Below are 19,177 nucleotides of genomic sequence, written 5' to 3'. Positions count from 1 at the left end.
CACAGAAATGACTCAAGAAACTCAGGGTAATAATTAACCACAGGCGAATAAAGGTGGGACGAGAGGTGATGTCACTCAAACATTTCAGAACGCTGAATCCTTTGGATACTTCGCTCTCTCAAAAACAAGTTTTTCAGCACACAATTGTTTGTAGAATCACAGGATGTCCTCTACAGACCTGGATAAACAAATAATCTGACCACAGGAAATGGTTTTCCCATAACATTTTTCCCTAAATGCACGTCGCTGCAAAAGCAGCCATTTCCTTTTTTAATGGTTTCGTCTGAACTCACCTCGTCTGTACACCAGCCGCATTTTTCTCCGGCCTGAATGCATTCTCCACAGGACTGGGCCGAGGCCTTGGTGCATTCGTTACCATCTGCACACACACAAGAGCACAAACATCCATCATCATCTCAATTCCCTCCCACCACTAACACAGGAAATCCAATGCAAAGAGCATTTAATAACTAACACTGTGGGCAACCATTCGCAATATGATTCTCTCTCATGAGACTGTCATTCTAAAATAGACACAGAGCTCAGGAGTGGCCATATGCTGTCGGGAGGTCATGTGAACTGTATTAATGATGGCATTCTTACAGTCTCCTCTAAACACTTAATGCAAGCCACGAGGCCAGTGCTCCCAGAATAAACGAATAAACCATGCAGAACTGTAGCAGATCGCTAGATAAAGACGATATATATCCCGTCTTCCTATCATTCTGCAATAATTCCGTGAAAATCTCTTTTGGTTCTTTTCTTGGATTCCACACTGCATATTTGAGATATTCCTGGATTGAAAATCATTGCAAATGTCTAACAGATGATCTGGACAGTATTGCATGGATTTTATCAGGCTCTGGTCTGGTGTGTGTTCTCAGTGAGTGGAGTTTCCAAAAATCCCTCAAAACGTCAAGCTGCTTCTACACACATGCTTGAGAGGTCATAAAGTCTGAGACCACACTGAAATTGTGTTTTTTTGTTTGTTTGTTTGTTAGGAAAACAGCTTATTTGAAACATACTTTTTAACGAGAAAAAAAAAAAAGAATGAGAAATAATTAATTTAAGTTTTGGTATTACCATGCTTCCACAGAAACTCAAAACAACAGGCCCTCCCGGATTTTGCAGGTATTTTTTTTCTTATTGTTGCAGAGACAAAAGAATAAATTAACAGATTTTCACAAAAAATTTTTTTTTAATCATATTTGGAGCATGTCTTGCGACAGTTTTAGAAACATTGTGTTTGTCTGAGAGGGTGATCATGTTAACATAAAAACCTTTCACTTTTTGTTAACTTCAGTGATTAACATAAGAGAGCAAAATCGAAAACTGAAACCCACACAAATCTGCAGGGTTCCCACACTCAAGACAACAACAAAGACAACAAAGAAAAAAGGGGAAAAGACAACAAATGTATTTATTTCATAATTTAAATTCCACTGCCTTTAAATTTGTTGTCGTCTTTTTCTTTGTTGTCTTTAAGAAAAGTAATTAACAAGCTGACAGGATATAAGCTACATGATTTACATAAAGAGGCACAAAATGTTCCTTATGAGTTTCTCATGGTTTATGACAGAGGAATCAGTTCTCCTATTTAGGTATTGAAAAAAAGGGGACCAGGTTTGTTTGAAGGAATCAATATATGTGCAAATTGCTCCAAGTTTGAGTGTAATAATAATAATTTGAGCCAATGATTTATTGAGAGTTCTGCTGTTCTGGTCTTTCCATTTAAGTAGAATGTGTTTCTTTGCTATGGTCACCAAAATTAACAAAAATATGGTTTGAGATAATTAGAAATCTATAATGTAGACACGTTTCCCAGTAAAGCAAACAGCCTGCTCATGACCTCCGACCAGAATGACTGAACAAGTGGACACCGCCAGAATGCATGAAAATAATCATCAGTGGAAGCTGGGGCCCGTTCTTCGTACCTCGCTAACTCAGTTAGCTGGATTTGATTGTTGACGATTTGACATGATCTTGGATTGTTTGGTTCTTCGACGCTCATCCTGGACTTGCTGTCATAGTAACAGGTCCGTAAGCTTAAACCTGCTCGCGAGCAGGCTTATTTCATGTAAACAGGATTAGATCGCATCTTGAGGTGATACTTAAAATCTGTCCCAGCCACTGCTCCTTTATTACAAGAGTTCATTACTGAACCAGGGGCAATAATAATCATTTTAAATAATAATAATATACACATTTTAAATTGTATATGTATATGTATATAATATTATAATGTTGTGCATAATACTATAGACACAGCCACTTGATTGAGCGATTTATTTGTGATGGAATAATTACTTTATAATTTTATTGGAGGTTTGCACACATGTTGTACAGTTAATCTGAGCCGTGCATTAATTTAAGTGATGACGGATATTATGGGATGGCTTGATGCAGCGCAGGAGATGCAGAGAATTTGATCTTGACCCTTAAGAAACTTTAATACTGTCACGTTACAAATCTGCTTCAAATTGAATTAAAAATTGAATTACAACATTAAAATTAAAATGTAAAGGGTGTACAAATACTGTATAAAATCGTGAATATAAATAATTGGTAAATTTTTTTTTATAATGTATCTATTATAACTTTTATGTTGGTTTGGTCGTTTAGCTGTTTCCTTATAAAGGTCCTGATATTCGTGGGGGTATTTTTTTTGTAATTTGCCAATTTTTTTGCCAGGTGGCTTTTTTAATTATATGATGTCATTACGTTGCTCTCTTGACGCCAGCCAATCGCTGCATTGCTGATCGTGGTTTCGAGTATCGATGCGTCTGCCCTCTTCAGGGAACACAAGAACGCGCAGTGATCTTAGATCATTTAATCCAGATATTTAAATCCAATCCGCAAATTCGTTTGAAGAACCAAATTATCCAGACATCAGTTATCAAGATTAAAAGATCTGGGATCTGTCAGATCATCTCGGATGTATTAAGCAAGGTACGAAGAACGGACCCCAGAACAGTACAGACAGTTGTTATTTTGAATATATCCTATGCGCTGCAGTTTGTATGTTGTGATGTGTGTTCTATGGACAATCTTATATCGAATCATTTGGATTTTGGTATTCCAAGACATAGAATGAATAAATATTATTGCAAACTTAATTTGCAATTATTGCAAAATGTCATTATTAGCCCATAGTTGAATTGGAGCACAATCAGCATTTTGACAGCAAATTCCCACAACATTATCATTATACAGAGATCACTTAAAGGAATAGTTCACCCAAAAATTAAAAGAAACTCATGCAGGTTTGGAACAACTTTAGGGTGAGTAAATTATTTTTCTTTTTGGGTGAACTATCCCTTTAACAAGAACAATTATCAGATTTTTAAAACATTTTAAAAACAAATTCACTAATCACTACAGAAAAATCCCACGACTGCACAACAGAAGTATTTTCACTAGTGGCCTCAGACCTTTGAACCCCACTGTATATCTGATGCATTTGAAATTTGAAGTTCTTACCTAGTTGTGCCCTGCTGAGTCCAAGAAGAACTGAAATCAGGAGCAGCCTCACGTCCATCTGAAAAGAGCACAAGAACAACAGTGAAAATCACCCAGGAAAACGCATGTTTCTTTGAGAAATTCCCATATAATTACACACACACACACACACACACACACACACACACACACACACACACACACACACACACACACACACACACACACACACACACACACACACACACACACACACACACACACACACACACACACACACACACACACACACACACACACACACACACACACACACACACACACACACACACACACACACACACACACACACACACACACACACACACACACACACACACACACACACACACACACACACACACACACACACACACACACACACACACACACACACACACACACACACACACACACACACACACACACACACACACACACACACACACACACACACACACACACACACACACACACATATATATATAAAAAAATAAATGTATATACATGCAAATATTTCTTAAATATATACATGAATGTGTATGTATTTAAATATAAATAATAATTAACAGAGTACACACACATATATTATGTAAACACAAACTTTTATTTTGGATGCGATTAATCTTTTGACAGCCCTTATATATATATATATATAAACAAATACTTAATACTTAAAGACTGAAGGCTATACATTTTCAAACTTAAACACTTTATATTTTAATCTGGACTAAATTACATGCCCTGTTTGAATATGTTCTGATTCTTTGTTGTTCAGTCACACACTTTACAATAAGGCTCTATTATTTACCATTAGTTAATTCATTAACAAACTGACAATGACAAATACTTCTAAAGCATTTATTAATCTTAGTTAAATGTAAATTTATTCGCTCTGTTAATGTTAATGCATTAACTAGTGAGACCTTATTGTAAAGTGTTACCTATTGTTCTTTATAATTCTTTTGCACTTTAATCTGTTTTAAAATTGTATTTAAATATTCGGTTCTTTTGTTATAAGAACGTTATTAAACCTGTTATAGTATGACAAAACTTTTTTTGCAACTTATTTCAATATCGTGATAATACCATAAACCGTGATAAAAGCTTCATTAATATAATTAATTAAATATTAGTGCTGTCAGTTAAACGCGTTATTAACGGCGTTAACGCAAACCTATTTTAACGGCGTCAATTTTTTTATCGCGAGATTAACGTTCTTTTTGGTCTAACAAACTTTGTAGTTTTTTCACATGCTGTTGCAACAACTAGTAACGTTAGAAAAACTACAACACCACTCCGGATGTAGCTAGACCGGAAACAAAACATCAGGCACGCTGCGGCTGCCCGCACTCGTTTGGGCCATTAAAAGAGTAGACGTGGATGGCAAGCGTGAGACGCCGAAATGAGAAACGTATTAAGCCATGGTTTAACTCAGGGGTCTTCAACTAAAAGTGCTTGTCTTGAGCGCTGCTTTCTGCTCTGATGGTGCGTAGCCTACACACCAGACGCGAATGAAGCGTTTTGCGCGAGTGATTTAAGTCAATGCAAAGACGTAAATAGACATTCTGCGGCGCGGATTAAGCGGTGTGCATGTCGCGTCATTCGCGTCCGGTGTGAGCGCACCATCAGTCTCTTCTTCACTGCATGCTTGACCGCGCGTCTGGGTCTGAACGTAGTAACAGTGAGCATTGCAACGTTAACTGTTTCATTATGTCAAAAGGCTTCGCGGTCCGGATGGACGCATCTCGCGGTCCGGATTCGGTCCGGAGTTCACTAGTTGGCGACCCCTGGTTTAACTGCACTATAGGCGGAGTCCTAGTTTACCTTGCATGTGCACTTTGTAATTTTATTTTGTATCACCCTGTTTTGATCCCTTAGAAAGGGCTGTTGAAGGGGCTGTTTGTGCAACAAAGTATTTGTTTCACCCTTTTATTGATGGGCAGTGTTACATTGTGTGAGATTATTTGCTCCAAGTGAGAATGTTGGTGTGAAATCGAACACTAAAGTATGCCAATGTTGTTTTCAATAAAACAAACATTTGAACAAAGCAAGCCGATCCACTTTTCTATGTTGATAAGAGCATTAAAATAAGAAAAAATAATGGGACAAAAAGAAATCAAGGGACATTTATAATAAATAAAAATGTGCGATTAATTGTGATTAATTGTGAGTTAACTATGACATTAATGCGATTAATCGCGATTAAATATTTTAATCGTTTGACAGCACTATTAAATATATATATTTTTTTTACAATTTGATGAGATATGAAGTATTTTTGACAAAACCAATAGTAATGAAAACTAACACAGAGGAAAGGGTGTGCATATGTAAGCATGTATGACTTCTCAATGTGTAGGCGGAGTGTTACAAGGTCACTTCCTGTTTCTCCTAGCACAAATGCATGATCTCAGTAAAGAATTCCAAGTTCACAGTTTGCTCAGAACTGCAGAAACAGATTATTCTTCTTCATTTGGCCGACATTTTCTTATCTAAAGTGACTGTTTTACAGGGACAATCCCACCGCAACACTCGTAGATTAACGGTTTACAATCACATTGAGAAGTCAGACATTACAAAGCAAGTAAAAACCTAGTTTGTTGCTACAGTCAGCAATGAAACGCACACAGACAAAGCCAGACAAGCACACACAGACATACAGGAAAATGGGAGAGAGAAAAGAGGCTATACTCCCATATTTGGTAAGACGATGGATCTGCTCTTCCCGTTAAACACCGCTGATGAAACAAAGAGGAGGAGGTTCTTTTGCCTCAATCTATCAAGTGTACAGAAACCAGTGCCAAAGAGTGCCGATTTGGCCTTATTAGGCATGGCAACAAGTACAAACAAACAATAGCGTTACTTAGCGTCCTACAAAAAAAAAAAAAAAAACTTCAGTCACAGATACTTTTCACAATCCAGCATGAGAAATACACACACAGCAGAGGCAAATCTAGCAAAACTCCAGCCGTTCTAAAGCAGAAGATGTGTGACAACAAACACACTTATATTTCTTTGTTTAAAGCAGAAGAATGTCTGCTGTTGAGACTGGACGGGTAAGTGAACTGCAGTAGACTCAACCGTTACTCTATCTACACAAACACACACACGCACATCAGACCTGTGAACACTTGAAGATAAGCAAACAGTGCTTCTTTCAGAACACTGGTGGCGTTCATTTAGACCACATAATCCAAATATGTGTGTGTGTGTGTGTGTGTGTGTGTGTGTGTGTGTGTGTGTGTGTGTGTGTGTGTGTGTGTGTGTGTGTGTGTGTGAGAGAGTGTGAGAGACACCATAAAGGACAGTGAGTGATTTGGTCCCATGATGGCATATTTACTCTATTTTTTCTATATTTACCCCCTTAAAGGATTATCTCACCCAAAAATGAAAATAATGTAATTATTACTCACCCTCATGCCGTTCCACACCCGTAAGACAAATTAAGATATTTTTTGTTGAAATCGGAAGGCTCAGTGAGGCCTGCATAGGCATCAATGTAATTTACACTCTCAAGATCCATTAATGTACTAAAAACATATTTAAATCAGTCCATGTGAATACAGTGGTTCAATATTAATATTATAAACGACGAGAAATTTGTGCGCCAAAAAAAACTAAATTATGACTTATATAGTGATAACCGATTTCAAAACACTGCTTCAGGAAGCTTCGGAGCGGAAACGAATCAGCGAGTCGATTCAGCGGTTCGGAGCGCAAAAGTCACGTGATTTCAGCGGTTTGACACGCGATCCAAATCAGGATTCGACTCTCTGATTCGTTTCCGCTCCGAAGCTTCATGAAGCAGTGTTTTGAAATCGGTTATCACTATACAAGTTAGGGATGCCACAATTCTCAATATAATATTTAACCGTTCGGTACGGCATTCACGGTTAAATACGCGCTTGTGAATTGCGTTTTTTTTTCTTCGGTTTTGCATTTAATTAATTATTTTTCTACAAATTCTATAATTTGCCTCCATCCCAATATACTGAACAACGCGACATACATTCAAATCACACGCTAGTGGTAGAGTTATACTCACGGAACACTATAGTTATTCACAATTACCAAAGTTCATTATTTGCATGCATTTTAAAGCCTTGCCGGTTTCATTCGCGTGCGCGGTTTTAACATGCGCTTTTCCGAGCGCGCGCACTAAACGCCTGTCAAACACGTGATTACTGGACTAAGTAGTCGTCTTACTGCGCTAATACTGTCAAATACACACAAGGTTAACAAACACAGTCGGTTATGTCTAAAGTGAAAGTAAAATCGCGTGTGTCTGTATAGATGCACGTCTTAAATTGACAGCAGCAGTAGTGAACACGCGGCCCTTAAAGGGGCAGTTCATGAACTAACACTTTAATGTGAATACAACAACAAAAGACAAAGAGAAAATCACTCTTGACTGAAAAACTTTAATATAGCTTTAATAAGAATCAATGTAGGCTATATTTTATAGTGAAGTCTATGTAGTGTTTTATTTTTACATTCATTCATTCAATTTCATACTTAAATGCCAGTGTACATCTTATATATATATATATATTTTTTTTTTTTTTATATTATACTATACACTAGGAATACAAGGGTTTTTTTAAGTAAAGTTTTATGTTTAAGGTAGGTTTTTCAATTTTTATTTAGGTAAAAAAAAGAAAGAGTATTGCAATAAAAAATTCTTTTTTCTGCTTAACCTAAGAATAGAATAACAAAAAATTGATGTGACAAGCCATCAGAACCAAACCGAACCGAAAACCGTGGTTAAAAACCGAGGTATGTATTGAACCGTGGACTAACTGTATTGTTGCATCCCTAATACAAGTCATTATATATATTTTTTTGGTGCACAAATATTAATAATATTAATATTTAACCACTGTACTCACATGGACTGATTTAAATATGTTTTTAGTTTTGGAGTGTAAATTACATTGATGCCTATGCAGGCCTCACTGAACCTTTGGATTTCAACAAAAATATCTTCATTTGTGTTCCGAAGATGAACGGAGGTCTTACGGGTGTGGAATGGCATGAGGGTGAGTAATAAATTACATTATTTTCATTTTTTGGGTGAACTAACCCTTTAATGACTTAATTTAATCGTATTATAAATACTAATTTATTCCTTTGCGATAAATCAGTCAAATTTATTGTACATTCGTCTATTTGATAATAATGAATCATTATCCGCATTATTGTTTGACCTTATTTTACCTTAATGTAAGTGTTTGTTGCACCAATAGAGCCGTTCAGTCATGACATCAATTTGTAGCTCAATCGAAAAAAGTGTAAAAACACCCTGCTAAAAAAGGACTACAGTTGTCAGAGTCATAAAAAGCATGCAAACTCAGTTATTTTTAGCAACTTGTGTTAAAAAACAAACAAAAAAAACAGCAGCTTAAATTCAAATGTGAGGTATGACTTTAAAATAATGTCTTTTTTCTATGACATTAATAACAGTCACAAATCAAAAACTATTCTGAAAACCTAAAACTTCTCTTCTGGGGTTTTTTGGACTACAAAATCAACATCTACAAATACAGGCCAAACGCATCCTAATACTAGTATTTTATTCCTATACACAATGCTAATGCAGTTTCAGATCAGAAAATAAAACTGAATATGACTTTAAGTGTTCAAGGACACGATGAGTGAAACATCAGTCTAGTTTGCTGACTCAGGCATAGGAAGTTCCTTTTTGAACACATCACTGGTGTGTCAGCATGTTTTCCGGGTTATTCCTTCTAAAGAAACATATGAGCTTCAGAGTGATTCACTGTGGTAAGAGACACCATTACACTATCCACACATCAACCGGTCAGGTTTCAAAGCTTAATTTTCAGCAACCATGACTCTAGTCTTCAGTGTCACATGATCCTTCAGAATATGCTGTTTTTTTTAAATGATCAAAGATGTTGAAAACAGTTGTGCTGCTTAATATTTATGTGGAAACCAAGATTTTTTTCAGTAAGCTTTGATAACTAGAAAGTTTAAAAGAACCAAATTTCTTTCAAATGTATACATACTGTGTCACTTTTGATCAATTCAATGATCTTATTTATTTTTGTCAAATAAGTGGATATATTGTTATTAATAGCCGCGTTGTGTTCTTATAAATACTTATTGTGAGTGATGATAATACTATCCTTTATAAATGCATCATTGAGGGCTTTAAGTGAAGTGAAAACATAGGAGTTTGTAAATGTAACGAATGAACAATAATTCCTGAAATAAAATAATGAAGAAAGAAAACACAGGAATCATTTATACAAACAGTTGAAAAAATTATCTTTTTAAATGTTACATACTAGCAAAACACTGCAACAATATTTCTTCAAGTATAATTCTAAACTGCTGTAAGCAATACCATGCATATGGCTAAGGAAATATAGGTTTTAACAAATCAAAATGACCATTCATGACCTCTAATGCAAACATTAGCCATTAAAGACATAATTGATAATTAATTACAGCAAACGATTGTCTCTAGAACTATTTTATATTTGTTAATTTATAAATCAGTGTATAATAGATTATGAGCATGCGTATTGAAAAAAGCAAATGCATGACTTAAGTAATAATATATATATATATTAAATAAATTATATTATGTGTGTATGTGTGTAAGTATAACTGTTCTTATAATGTATAGGCCTTAATGAGTCTTTATAAGTATATTTATAGAATAGTAACACTTATAAATAAGTATAAATGGGGCTATAATTCATTATAAGCTTGGACTTCATAGAAAGTGTTACCATTTTAATTTTCTTCAAAAAAAAAATCCTACTGAGCACAAATTGTTTAATTGTAGTTTAGGTTTACAGCAACCTTTCAATCAAGTCCACTAACATGCGTGTTCATGAACTAAAGTATCCAATGAAAATCTGACTTTGAAAAATGTCATCATTGTAATAATAATAATAATAATAATAATAATATGCAGAAAATATTTCAGCTCTTTAATCTTAAACCCAGTGACATCATAGTAGACAACAAAAAAAAAAAAAAAAAAGCTCATAAACATTAAAAAAAAAAAGCTCAACGCATAAAGTACTCCAAGTGACCTCATTAGTCATGCATTTGACAGATTCACATTTATAAGTCTTGAAGTCGGGCTCTCTGACACAGAGGCAGATTAAGCTGCGAGACAGCTGGTTTTTCAGCCTACCGTTTCATTCTCAGTGGTTGTGTGTAACACTATCTACTCTCAGATAGAGTATGTGTGTGGGAGAGACAGAGAGCTTCTCAATTCAGCCTTGTCTGTCTTCCCTAAGGCTGTGTTGTGTGTCATGGCCTTGAAAATGCAGCCCTGAGGTCTGGGTGTTTCAACATGTAAATCTGTGTGTGTGTGTGTGTAGAACATTCTTTCAGCTGCCCAGAGCGTCTTTGATTCTTAATGTTCCAGAGCCCCGCCCACATCAAACACAAATAAGATCACGTTCTGCTTCAAGCAACACATTCTTTTAACAATGTATAGTTGAGAAGATAAAATTACAAGTGTGCATAAACGGTCTTTCAATTACAATTGAAAGTGAGGCACAAATCCATGTCAATAGCACAAATGTTGTGGGAAGAGAGAAATAGGAACAGACTAATTTTCAGATCGCATTAAAACAAAGCCACTCATTCAGTAAGCACTCAGATTTGTCAGATCTGTTTGACTGATCCTTGGCAGTAAATCGTCTTTCGAACTATTCATTAAAAGAACTTGCTTCAAGAGCCTTCATTTGGGAATCAGACTACACTGGACGCACTGTGTTTTTAATTGCATCACATTCAATACAGACGGCAAGCACCACTAACACAAGCACAAAGATGTGACAAAGCTATATGCCCCTCTCAGTCAGAACTTTAACTTTGTCTCAATGCTTTATGGTGCTTTTAAATAGGAATTCTTAATTTGCCGTTCACGGCTAACCACTACTTGCTGATGTAAGTAACTGTCAAGACAAACATGCACACAGAGTGGCCATTAACCCCTCCACAGCAGGGCGGCCATTTCCTTAATTAAACTGCCTCACCCTGCCAACCCCTCCTCCATCACACATTGCTGAGTGATGGGCGATTATTTACCTCAGAAGGTGACCGGACTGGGGACAGACTGGGGAAACTCCACCTCCACAAAAGTGACGCAGACTCACACTGCAGTAAAGGCCTTCCTGCTACATTAAAAGGTGCAGTGTCCATTTTTCAAAGTTCAAAAATCATAAGCAAGGAATTCATGTTGATTTACCTTTAAAGAAAATATCAAAACATTTGAGTAACAAATATCTATCTAGATCAACCAATAGTGTGAGTTTGGGGCGGGACCTTTTCTTTCAGAACAATAGCAGACAGAGGAGTGTTTGAGAAACGATTTTGTTCTAAAAACCAACTATAATTATATATATTTTCAGCATGTAACTCACTGAGCATCCATCCAATCCTTAAAAAACTTCAATCTTAAAACCTTCAAACTTTTTAAACTGCTTCAAACTAGCCAAAATAAAAGTATGTATTGACAAACTTTATCAATTTATAATGTTGTTCAGAGTCGCAGAAATAACAGACGTTAGCTTCAAACTAGACTTGAATCCAATATCCTCTTTCACCTCACAGTAAACTGTGACTATTACAGCAGACCCTCTTAGCACCTTTAGAAAAGTCTAGCTTTGGGCCCTTCAGACTTTAATGAATGACCAATTTGTTTTCAATGCCTGGCTGCCCTGCCCCCATTTGGTCTCATTGTTAATGTGTCATAACAGTTGGGGCGTCAGGAAGTGAGTCAAAGCGACAATCTGGAGCATAGAATACATATCAGAATCAAACAACCTGACTCAATCTCTACACTCACCTTTATGACCTACGCTGACCTTTGTCTGTCATATCCACAATAGCAGGTTACATGATGCCACCCTGCCAACTGAATTTTGAAATGGGGGCGTTGCACTCAAAATTGGAGGTAGATGAAAGCGAGCTGGCAGGGGTCATTAAAGCTGTATGATTTGAACAAAGACTCTTTATCTTGTTCCCCATAAATGTTCAGATCCAACACCTTTCTTATCTCTTGAAGTGAAACACTTTGCTGTTAATAACAGAGCACTGGCCTAGACACAAACGTGTGCACACATGCACAAACAAACAGGAGGAGCATAGTCTGCCATTTTCTGTTCAAGGATAACAGAAAACAAGAATAAATATGTCCTTATAAAACTTAACCATGCAGTCTTCCCTCATAGTGAATATCTGTAAAAAATTGTCTTTTATGAATACTAGAGATAAGTATTTTTACATTTATTTGAATAGTACTCTGCAATATCTACCTGTGTACATTTTTTATTTAGAGAACATTTTACATTCGTTATAATTTTTTATTTTGCCTTTCCAAATTACAAATAACTGATATTGCAACCATAGCTTCAATAGTAACTGTTACTATTAAACCATAATACGGACCTCCCTGATTTTGTCATTGTTTTTTTTGGTGCCTGACACCAAATTCCCAATTTTATTGGCGCAACAACAGCTGTAGTAACAATAGTGTTTTGGCAGACTACCAGGGTAGGTTCTGTCAGGATATGCAAGCAGACATCCCAACTAATTTCCAGGAGAAAAAAACAACAACTATATTATAGGCTACTATAATATTCATTCACGTAAACCACATAACACGGGTTAGTTCATTCAATAGTATTCGTGCACCGAAAGTGATGTAGTTGAGTGAGACGAAAAAAAGAGCTGAGTGTCTCCAAATGCAAGTGTTCACAGAAGATGCATTTGAAACGCGTGATAATACAAGGTAATGCGTCTTGACTGACCACGGTTAACTGAAAAGGCATCTTAATATCAGGTGGAAACAGGCTCTCACTCGATTTCCGGGATATTGTATATAATTTGCAGGCGTTAGGGAGCCACTATCAATATGCGGGAGACTTCTGGACCTTCCAGGAGAGGTGGGATGTCTGTGTAAGAGACCCATTTCAAACTTTATAATACTACACCAGTTTAAAAACCATCAGAACTTTAGCAATCACCTACATGTAGAGAACTTGATAACAGATTACTCTTGATTACAGATTGCTCAATTTAAACTTTGAAACTATGTATTGTGAAAAGTGATATACAAAAATGTGACGGTTACTTTAACGGTGCACTCTTGCTAGCCGACATAGCAATTGTATGGAGGCTCGTTTCCATCACAGAATAAAAAATAAAAAAGGTAATTTTGACTCGCAATTCAGGCTTTTTTTCTCTCACAATTACCAGTTTACATCTCGCATTTCTGACATTTTATCTCAAAATTGTGTGATAGTCAGAAGTAGTGCTGGGCGGTATGACCAAAAATGTATATCACGGTATTCTTCTAAATTATATCGGTTTCACGGTATATGACGGTATTTTTACCCCTATGCATGAACGGGTGTTAATCACATTTTTTTACTGATTAAGAGAGTAAATACTGCAGTAGATTCACTAGAATGCCCTGTTTTACTGTCATGAAGAGTGAATATTGTAGAAAAACGAATGACACACATCAGTTTAACACAGAAAGAATAAAGCAGTTACTTTTTTGCCCATTCTTCTTTGAATTGTCAGTTTATTTATTAATTTACATAGTTTTTTGTGTAGCAGAATAATCCATCGTGTCATCGCGTTCGTGATCAGACATACGGTTGTATCAGTGCATACATTTCATTTTAATAAGACGTGTTGAAATATGCGCGCATACACACTTCTGGTTCATGTCAAGAGCACTAGAGTTTATGAAATATGTCCATAAAAAATGTAAACGCGCTAGCTCCGGTCTATATCAGTGCTATATGATCCATGTGGTGGGCGTTGTTAAACCCATCGCGGCGCTCCCCGCAGAAACCGCTCTCTCTCGCGCGCCACGTGAAGTTTGAATTCTCCACTGTAATCAAGGGCTGAATCCGAAATCGCCCCCCATAACCTCAAATATAGCATTATTTGGAGGGGACAGCACTTTTTAGTGGTGTCCGAAACCCTAGTGGACGTTATTGAGTGCACTCATTCAATCCCATATTGCACCACAGTAACGAGTGTAAAGCCGATGTACACACATTGCCTGTCCGACTTCACGCACGTTTTCATTCACTCCTTCAAATAAAGTGATAATGTAGGGAATAGTCCATGAGAGTATAGGATTCAGCCATAGGCTGTAATGCGATCTCAACTGTGCTCTGACTGTTCTTACTACAGTGCATCAATGAAATGGGTCCCCTCAAACAATGACGCGCTGCGCCGCGCTCCGAACGTTGTTTAAGCGACATATACCGGTATAGCGGTATCATCAAAATTCATATGATAAAAAAAATAAATACCAGTATTCGGTATGAACCGGTATACCGCCCAGCACTAGTCAGAAGTGCATGTTATAAAGTCAGATATAAATTCACAATTGCGAGAAAAGTCAGAATTGCATGATATAAACTTGCAAAAATAGTCAGAATTGCGAGTTTATTTCAGCATCATGAAACAGTTTTCAGTTACCAATGCCATTGCAGGAATGTACTATTTCCTGTTAAGAGCAAAATAATTTAACTGGTCACGTGATGTTGATTTAATGTAAGTGAACATATCTTTAAAATATATCTCAAAAGCACTCTTCATCTCATTTATATAGGAAACTTTTAGTGGAAAAATGTGTTTCACCTTAAGCCATCAAAAATAGGCTACAACATTCTTCCACACGATCACGTGACCCGAATATGTAGGCACAAATGATGTGAGAGTTTTAATGCAGATCCGCTGCGGGATCTTTCCTTGTAAAATTGCCCCTATAGCAGTCCACACATCTGTCATCTGTCTATGATTCAATTTCTCATAAAACATCTCAATGGATAAGCATGATGCTTTTCACCACATAGTCATATGGTCAAGGTGCTGTAAGAATGCCAAACTTATCCCAGCTGATGCGCTATGAAACACAACTATGATTCTTTAGTGTGTTCGCATCCGCCAGATCACAGGCGGTCTAATGTGTTCAGCATGTCCTAAACAGGATCATGACTCACGCAATAACGGCTACATCATTTAGACTTCCAGGGAGGCATATTTACACACGCAACTACCAAATAAAGCACTGTTCATGGAGCAGTTAACCCCCACATCCCCCCTCGGACCCGCCGGGATTCTCCCAGGCTCGCAAATTACTTGCAACAGATGTTGGGGACACATAAGTCGCAAAAAATAGATCCAAGATAACAGACGTCTGGGAAAAGATAGCCTGAAGGGACACTGTTTGCATACGATCTGTGGAACACGTTTGAGGCAGATCCACGTCTGTCCTTTGAAGTGAATTGGATGGGACATGATCCCCACCCAAAGTTCGTAACCCAAGATCATTTTCCAGATCAAACCCTAAAGCTCAAAATCCCTTGCTTACCCCAAGACAGTTAGAAATACCCCCGGCATTCAACAAACGGTCCTGAACCAAAGTTCTCTAAAAGTGGTATTTTGATGACCCTTACCTTAACACGTGTTCCCGGCGATTCTTCAATCTATCACACGCTCTTTTTAAAAAAGCATTTGTTGTGGAAATAAACCTCCGACAGCGTTTGGTCCAGTTGCTCGTCCGTGGAGCCTTTGTTTCAGTGGGCCACTTTAAATCAACAGCTGGTTACAAAGTACTAAAACACGCGATTCCTTTGCCTACAACAAACAAATCATGGATATTAAGGCAAATAAATGACTAAATGTGGGCAGAGAGTCCAGCTCGCCCTTCCACGCCTAGGGATGGCAGACGCGAAACAGACGTTTCGGGGCTTTGCCGAGATCCCGAAGCGCAGATGTTTCGAAACACTGCTCCGAACTGTGATTCGAAACACCCATGTCACGTGACTATGGCTAAATGAAGCTTCAAAGTGTTTCATCAGGTGGCGCCTTCCGAAACTGCGTTGATTAAAGGGGGCGGGAACAAGCCACACAGTCACACATCTGTAAACCTAATTCACCACAGTTTAAAAGTGAAGTAAATCCATCTTCACCTCGTGGGTTTTTGTGAGAGGAGAGTGATTTTGTGATAGCAGTGATTTTGTGATAGCAGTGAGATTTATAGTGCGCTTTGGTTAGTTATATCTAGGCTAGATTTAAATTAGATATATTGACTGATAGGTATAGACAGTGACATATAGTATAGATATAGTGACACATTCATATAGGCTAAGTTAGATAGTGACAGATAGATAGCACAGCATAAGTTAGATATATAGAATTATATAGATATAGATTCATAGGTGATATATAGATAGATATATTAATTGAATATATAAAAATGGAGGCTGCACGCAAGAGATGCCGTACATCTGTGGTGTGGGAGCATTTCCATTTGGAAGCACCAAATAAAGTGAGATGTGTGTATTGTGATAGGCAGCTAGCCTTCTGCAACAATACATCATCCATGTATTTACATCATCCAAAAATATTTGTGCATGCCAGCAACAAGTGTCCCTTGTGAGAGGATTTTTTCAAAGGCTGGAGAAATTATATGTAAAAAAAGAAGTCAGCTGAGTCCTTCAACAGCAGAGCAATTCATATTTTTGAATAAAAATGTTTTGTGACAAATGTGACACATTGTGGCTTTATTTATTTTATTAATGTTCATTTTATATAACAAACAAATATATATATAGTTCTTTACAATGACGAGGCTACAGGTTACAAAACCAAGATCATGTACTTGTCAGACAGATGTTAAAAACTATTTTTTTTACATGGATCATTGTCAAGGTATTTCAGATCAACACATGGAAGTGACCACTAGATGGCGCCGTAGAGACGGGTGTCAGATTGATTCGAAGCTTCGAAACAATATGACACATTTGCTTCAACTGCTTCAGTGCTTCACGAAGCCTCGGTCTGCCCATCACTATCCACGCCTCGAACCGGATGGGTAATAGCTATATGTTTGTGTGGACGGTGGACTGTGAGATGGGGTTGCAGTAGCAGCCTCTCCCTTCCTCCGCCCACAGGAAATAATGCTAACACCCCATTCACACAGCGACCAAACTGTGGAGCAGATTCTGATTCAATTGATTCATCTAAATGATTTGATTCGTTTGAATCAATTCACAAAAAGATTCACTCAGCGACTTTCTGCAAGATGCACTGCAGAGCCATTACCTCCAGCCCCCCTCTCTGGAGCTCCAGCTCCCCCTCTCTTGACCTACTGTGGGCATGATGGGTGGAGCTGCATCGCCTAACCACACCCTAACCCTACCCATAACTAAAGGTTAAGCTCCACCCTTGATCTCCAGATGCTCTGCAGTGAGCCCTACTTGAGATAAATGACAAATATATATATATACATACATACATACAAAGGTTTATTAATGACTTGCACCGAAATTCTCTCAAAATACAATATTCCAATTAGCCTACCCCCAAAGAATTTGCCACAGTTAAAGGGATAGTTCACCCAAAAATGAAATTTCTGTCATCATTTACTCACCCTCAAGTTGTTCCAAACCTGTATGAGTCTTTTTCTTCTGCTGAACACAAAAGAAGATAGAGTAAAGAATGTTTGTAACCAAGCAGATAGAGCAACCATTGACCATAGTAGGGAAAAAATACTATGGTAGTCAATGGTTGCTCTATCTAATTTGTTTAATTCTTCAAAATATCTTATTTTGTGTTCAGCAGAACAAAGAAACTCATACAGGATTGGAACAACTTGAGGGCGAGTAAAGGATGAAAGAATTTTCATTTTTGGGTGAACTATCCCTTTAAGGGAGCAATACATTACCAACTGGTATCTGTATCGCCCTTCACTCCTAATACAATTGCATTCACTCCTAATACAACTACTTTCCTGAGCCAATAGAAACTCCAATAGGTCAAATATGTTTTTCAGAAGAAGTTAGATCCCTTTTTCTTGAAGATATTATTTCTGTATCCCCTGGCATTATTTCCTGGAATAATTTATTACAAAATTTTAATTGGAAAAATATTGGTCTACTCACTAATAAAGTAAAAGAAGTGTCCTTCAAAATAATAAATACGTTTTACCCCGTTAAATATTTTATGATTAAATATAAAATTAATATTGACACAAGATGCTCATTTTGCCAAGTTCACACAGAAACTGTTTATCATTTATTTTGGTCATGTTGCTATACTAAACAACTAATGAAAAATATTGACACACTTATTAAAGATAATATCCAGCAAGATATCAGTAACTTTTAAAGACATTATTGTTTGGATGCTTTGACTCTGACCACACTAAAAACAAAGCTGGCTTTGTTACAAATTTAATTTATTTTCTTGTGGTAAAATCGATTAATCGCATCCAAAAATAAAAGTGTGTGTTTACATAATATATGAGTGTGCACTGTGTATAATTATGTATAAATACACACTTTTTGCATGTATATATTTATATATTAATGTAATTTCTATTAAATTTAAATATTTTATATAGAAATCAACACACTTTTCTTAAACACATGCACGTGTGTGTGTGTGTGTGTGTGTGCGCGTTTAATATAATATATTAATATATAATATACACAGTACGCACACACATATATTATGTAAACACAAACTTTTATTTTGGATGCGATTAATCGATTTGACAGCACTACCATAAATCTAAATTCACAAACAAACCCATTTTTTAAAAAGATTTTAAAATGTACTGTAACACTATTTCATCCTCAGTAAATAAGAA

At 36.8% G+C, this 19,177-nt stretch overlaps 1 protein-coding gene across 5 annotated transcripts in view; it reads right to left on the bottom strand.

The window, feature by feature from the left end:
- Positions 1–17,482, bottom strand: part of itgb1b (integrin, beta 1b) — a 40,199-nt gene extending 22,717 nt beyond the window's left edge. For 2 of the 5 annotated variants that reach the window (XM_079818884.1, XM_079818886.1), the window contains exons 1-4: positions 17,383–17,482; positions 15,978–16,236; positions 3,481–3,538; positions 294–379 (exon numbers count right to left, since the gene is read on the bottom strand). In XM_079818884.1, the coding sequence (XP_079675010.1) occupies positions 294–379; positions 3,481–3,538 (144 nt within the window). In that variant the 5' untranslated portion in view covers positions 15,978–16,236; positions 17,383–17,482. Of the gene's footprint in view, positions 1–293; positions 380–3,480; positions 3,539–15,977; positions 16,464–17,382 lie in introns of those variants that run through there. The other 3 variants (XM_079818888.1, XM_079818885.1, XM_079818887.1) reach the window with 3 other exon arrangements.
- Between the last annotated feature and the right edge of the window lie 1,695 nt (positions 17,483–19,177).

Source organism: Gobio gobio (assembly GCF_949357685.1).
Source record: "Gobio gobio genome assembly, chromosome: 6".
Taxonomy (NCBI): domain Eukaryota; kingdom Metazoa; phylum Chordata; class Actinopteri; order Cypriniformes; family Gobionidae; genus Gobio; species Gobio gobio.
Note: the sequence above shows the minus strand (reverse complement) of the source record. Positions and strands in the feature narration are given on the sequence as shown.